Source organism: Protobothrops mucrosquamatus, unplaced genomic scaffold (genome assembly GCF_001527695.2).
Source record: "Protobothrops mucrosquamatus isolate PMUCROS unplaced genomic scaffold, P.Mucros_1.0 scaffold2289, whole genome shotgun sequence".
In the NCBI taxonomy this organism is placed as follows: Eukaryota; Metazoa; Chordata; class Lepidosauria; order Squamata; family Viperidae; genus Protobothrops; species Protobothrops mucrosquamatus.
Window position 1 is genome coordinate 198,098 of NW_015388376.1, and position 5,751 is coordinate 203,848.

The 5,751-nt window shown below is 36.1% G+C and overlaps 1 protein-coding gene across 1 annotated transcript in view; it reads left to right on the top strand.

The window, feature by feature from the left end:
• The window catches only part of PPP4R2 (protein phosphatase 4 regulatory subunit 2), a 26,569-nt gene extending 22,294 nt beyond the window's left edge, over positions 1 to 4,275 (top strand). Inside the window, exons 7-8 of the mRNA XM_015824607.1 lie at positions 1,450 to 1,724; positions 3,638 to 4,275. Coding sequence (XP_015680093.1) covers positions 1,450 to 1,724; positions 3,638 to 3,951 — 589 coding nt within the window. The 3' untranslated portion in view covers positions 3,952 to 4,275. The remainder of the gene's footprint in view (positions 1 to 1,449; positions 1,725 to 3,637) is intronic.
• Positions 4,276 to 5,751: the final 1,476 nt, after the last annotated feature.

Below are 5,751 nucleotides of genomic sequence, written 5' to 3' on the forward strand. Positions count from 1 at the left end.
GAATAGCTTGACTCCCTCTTTGTGGAAGCCCCTGAGATATTGGAACACTGCTATCATGTTACCCCTCGTCCTTCTCTTCCTTAAACTAGACATACCCAATTCCAGCAGCCGTTCCTTATATGCTTTAGCCTCCAGTCCCCTAATCATCTTTGTTGCTCTTCTCTGCACTCTTTCTAGAGTCTCAACATCTTTTTTACATCGTGGTGACCAAAACTGGATGCAGTATTCCAAGTGTGGCCTTACCAAGGCATTGTAAAGTGGTATTAACACTTCACGTGATCTTGATTCTATCCCTCTGTTAATGCAAGATAAGATCACCTTTATTGTCATTTTTTACTGTGGGCACAACGGCACACATCAAAAATGAAATTTAGTTGCCCGCTCTCAAAGTGAACACATACATGACACACACCTAAACATATTATATACAACATATGTATAGACCCACAGCCCTACATATACATAACAAGTAAATATTAAATATTAATACATATTAAATATTAAATATACTGTCCAACGTAACTAATAATATTAAACACTGTGCATTTAGAGTTATAACAGCAACTAGGAGTGCCAGAATTGCAGTTGCTAAGCACTATAGTCACATGATGTCTCACTTTATGACCACATCACTTAGCAATGGAAATTCCAATCCTAATTGTGGTTGTGAGTTAAGGACTATCTGTATTTTCTGTTAACACATTTTGTTCTCCAAAATGAAAATGAGCACATCCTCTTTTCAGGCAGATTTCTTGTGGGCATGAACTATTCCTTTCATATTTTAAAAGTCTTAATGCATAAGTGCTCACTATATTAGGATACTGTAGGATGTGTATAAATAATGTATCCCAGAGTACCTCAGTTGTTGATCTTTAAAATTGATGTGAATATTTAGATCATAATCTGTTATGGGAAATTAAATGTCAATGACATTTTTTTAAAAAAAAATCAGCTAGTGGAATTTGTTCTGTCTTTGGAATTGAGAAGTAACAGTTTATTGTATCCTTTTGTGTTCATAAAAATTCACTAGGGATTTGCAAGTCCGCAGAGGGGAAAAAGGAGAAAAATTTATTGTGCAAGCAAAAAAAAATATCTATTTGCACACAATATTCATTGATTATAAAGGACCCGATTTCCTGTACATTATGAATACCATTTTGCTTAAAACAAGATTTTATTTTATTTTAAATAAGATTTCCCAGTTGAATTGGAATGGTGATGCTGGCACAACTGGTTTGTGTCAAAACTTTGTTTTTGTCTTCTGTGCCTCATTGCAAGAATAGCTTCTTGGTGTATATCAGAACATTTAATAAAGTTACATTTAAGCAAAGCGGTAGAAGTTACCCAAATCTATAGGATTGATTCCTTAAGATGCAATATCCCTGCTTATCTCTTCATATGAAAATGCGATCCTTTGTGTTTCTATTTTTTCTTCTTCCTGTCTTCTAGTGAATCACCAGCATCTGAGCCTGAAAGAGTCCAAAACTGTCCTGTAAAAAATAAACACCCTGGAGACGATCCATCAGAAATGGAAGTTTACGAAGTAAAAAGACTTAAATTTGACAAAGAGGAGGAAGCTGAAGAAACCTCCGACGAGAGTGGCCCCCACGAAGCATGCTCAGCAATGGTAGAAGAGACTGAGACAACTTCTCCATCTCAGGATAAAGAAAAAGAAACCATTGAAGACAGACAGCATTGTAAAGAAGAAGTTGAGGAGGAAGAAGGTATATACCATTTCAGTAGAAAATGCATTCCCTGAACCTATGTTTAAAACATGGCTTCAATTTATATTTTATCATTTATTGTGAATTTCGTGAGTCGAAAACAGACTTAATCATGAGTAAATCATAATTTAGTTGCAACGTGCCTCATTGATTTCTAAATAGAATAAGATCTGCATCCAATCCAATTTTGTTTGAAGTTATGCTGAAGTATCCTAGTTAGGAGACTAAGAAAGACCTGGGAGTGGTTTTTCTAATAAGGCTCTATAAACATACTATGTTTTGATAGTACAATGAAATTGCATAGATTGTGTATTAAATCCAGACCGAACTCCCAATTGTTTCTGTCAATGGTCAGATTGGAATGTGTGTTGTATTTTGTAAGTCAACATTGCAGATAACTTATTTTTGTGCAGTGACATTTCCACACGCTTTAATTCATAAAAGGTACTAAAACTGACTTTTAGTCTTCTGCCCTTCAAGCCAGTGTAACTCTGCAAACATTTAGCAAATTGTGGAGTCCTTGGTGCTTTCTGGGTTTGGTTGTTTTCTTGCAAATGTTTCATTACCCAGTTAAGCAACAGTACTAGTAGGGAGTGGGTTTGCTCTCATTTTATATACGTATATAAGTACACTTACTGTATATATAGTTATATACTTGTCCTATCAGTGTTGGTGGGGTTTGGTTTGTCACAATAAAAAACGACCAACTAGAGAACATACAAAATCATCAACAACATCTTCAAATGTATAAAACTCATTAAAGGAAGAAGAAAACAATAGGCTACCCTTCCTGGATATTCTCATCAGCAGAGGCAGTGATGACAGATTAACATAAAACCATCCACACCAACCAAGTGCTATGCTATCAAAGTAATAGCACAACCTCCCACAAGAGAAATAGTGTGTAAGAACACTATTTAGATTAGTACAAACACATGGTAGCATCCCTAAACATCAGAAAAAGGAAACAGATCATCTACACAACAACTTCCAACAAGAATTCCATGCAACTTCATCAAGTTGCTACACATTTTGCTTAGTTGTAATAAACTAACCAAACTTCATCAAAAAGTGCCTGATACTCCACCCGATATATAGCACAATCAATACAAACTGTGAAACAGTTAACACTGCCATACATCAAAAACATCTCAGAAACCACAACAGACTCATTAACCATCCCTTGGCATCATCGTAGCACACAAACCAACTAAAGCCCTCCAGAATATCCTAAGTAAACTAAGAAGGCTCAGCAGCCCTAGAACAGGAGTCCTCTACAACAGGGGTCCTCAACCTTGGCAACTTTAAGACTTGTGGACTTCAACTCCCAGAATTCCTCAGCCAGCAAAGCTGATATAAACCAAGAGAACCCCTGCTCTACAACATAACAGTGTGAGGACTTCAATAGCCATTATGTAGGACATATAGACAGAAGACTAGCAGACTGTATCCATGAACATCAGCTAGCAGTCAGAAATATGATAAAAACTTCTTAATTTCACAACACATAGACAGACTTAACCAGTTTCAACTGGGAAACTATGACCATTCTAGATCAAGCCAAGTCCACAAATGTCAGAAAATTCCTGGATGGCATTCAGACAAATCCCTCAAGATGATCATAACTCTTGGTAGCGTTACAGGACTGGTTTGCCACTGCTGCCTTACAGGGTTCCCCTGTCCCCCAATTTTCCAGTCTAGGCAATAGCCTTGGAGTTCCGAAGTGTTCTAACCAAAGAACTACCCAAAACTTATGTCTTTTAAGTCCCCAGCTAAACAAGGTCAGCTAAATGCTGCCACCTGCTGAGGCATAAAGCACAAGAAGGGATGTATTTTCATGATTGTTACCTGTATAAAACTTTAGCGTTGCTTTGTTTTAAACATCTGTATAACAGATTCTAACTTTATTCCAGAATCTCTCATGATGTCAAGAGAAGTTTTTCCAGAAAGAAAAGTTCTAGACAAAGACAGTGCCTCCTCAGCTGAGAAAGAAGATGTTTCTGAGGAGAATAATCAGATTGGGGAATCTGACCAGACTCAAGCAATGAAAGACTCATCTTCTCCAAATAGTGAGAACAGTGGATCTTTTAGTAGCAAAGCTGACTGCAGTGACAAAGAAGAATTGGGCTCAAATGTTAGTGAAACTCCTGAAATTGCATCAGAGACCCCAGTGGAAAACAGCGATGACGCCACAGAAACTGCAGATGAACCTATGGAACAAGACTAATAATTTTAATACACTTAGAGGCAGTATTTTCCACGAGGCTCTGGTTTTACACTGTATAAATAATTTTATGTAATAAAAGTGGACTGTTAGTTTTCCAAGAGAAGCAGGATGTAAATTGAACTTCTCAGTGCGTTAAATCCTGAAGGACTTGTACTTGTTACTGTGAAATATTGGCTCCTTCAGGTCCTGCTTGCTACTGAAATTTCAGTATGGTCAAATCTGGTCTGTGTATAGTTTTTTTTATTATTTAGAATTAAAATTTTTAAACTGGAAGGCAGTTCTAAGTCTGACAATTTTTTGGAGATTCCATATTTAGTTACTTCTTTCTTTCTCTCTCTCTCTCTCTCTCTCTCTCTCTCTCTCTCTCTCTCTCTCTCTCTCTCTCTCTCTCTCTCTCTCTCTCCCCCCGAATGCTGTAGCAGTTAATTTTTGGTTTGGTTTTCAACACTTCAATTTCATGTTGGTTTACAGATTTTCATTTGACTCCATTTTGTGCTTGAAAAGGCTACACATTGGCATATAATACTTGATAATATACAAATCTAAAGAAAATCTATGTTTGCACTTTAGAAGAATTTTCTGTTCTAAATAGAAGCAACCAAGTTCTTTCATACGAGACAACATTTTTACCCCCAAATAAACCAAATAAAATTAGGCCCATCTGATAGCCTAAAAGATCCGAATGTTGTTGAAAGTACCAGGTCAAATACATTCCAAGAGTTCTGTTCTAACAACACTTTTGTACATTTCTGAGGTGCCTGGAAAATAGGTTTCCATTTTACTGTTGAAAAACTGTTGAGAACAGATTTCAAAATAATATCTTCAGCTTGCTTTCTTTTTTTGTGTGTGTGTAGCTGGAATGTTTGCAAACCTGACAAGATAGTTTCTGTGAACTGAGAAAATTTCTGACATTACGTAATGGTTTTATAGTAGGAGATCAGACTGATATGAAATGCTGCAGCATTGCATGTCTAGGTTTATGTATCGGAGCTGAATGGCTACCATTTGTACATCATTTTGAAAGTGAATATTTTTGAACATCCACTTTGACAGCCAGTGTTAACACTTTCTTTCCAAAACCAGCTCAAAGCACAATTACTGCTTTAAATATGTCACATTATATTTTTCAGTCATCGGTGTGTAAAAAAAACACTCGAAATATAACCTCCCAGTCACATTTACTGGCTGCCAAATTTATACCTGTTTCTTCAACTGTACCTTTTTGATATTTAGAATTTTTAAATTTCTGTAAAGTAGATTTTTGTAGATTGTAAAGAGTGCTCACTGCCATTGTGAAACGGTATACAGTATAATTGTATAATTTGTGTGTAAACTGGATGCTTGGGCTTTCAATACAGTATTCATATAAAGCAATAAATATTAATGTCATAAAATGTTTGAGTACATTTTAATCAAACCACAATGGGACTCCCTTTGTTGGCAGAAAAGATACATACCGTGGAGTACAAAAATAATCACCAAAGTGCATGCTAACAATTGTACTGCATGGTGGGTTTCATTCTGGAGAACAAGCTGGTTTTGAATTCAATATATTCTAAAATAATTTGAATGAATTTGCAAAACTGCTATCAGGTTAAAAGTTGAAAAGGTGTTGCCTGGGAAAACTATCTAGTGCCCTTCTACATATTTGAAAGCGAAAAATCAATTTATGTTCAGTTACTTTCTCTTGGCAAGAGAAGAGGGTTGAATATGTACTGTAAGCATTAAGAGGGGTTTACTCAAACCAAAACAGAGTAATTTAAAAACATGTCCCAAAACACAAATCTATAAGATATACTT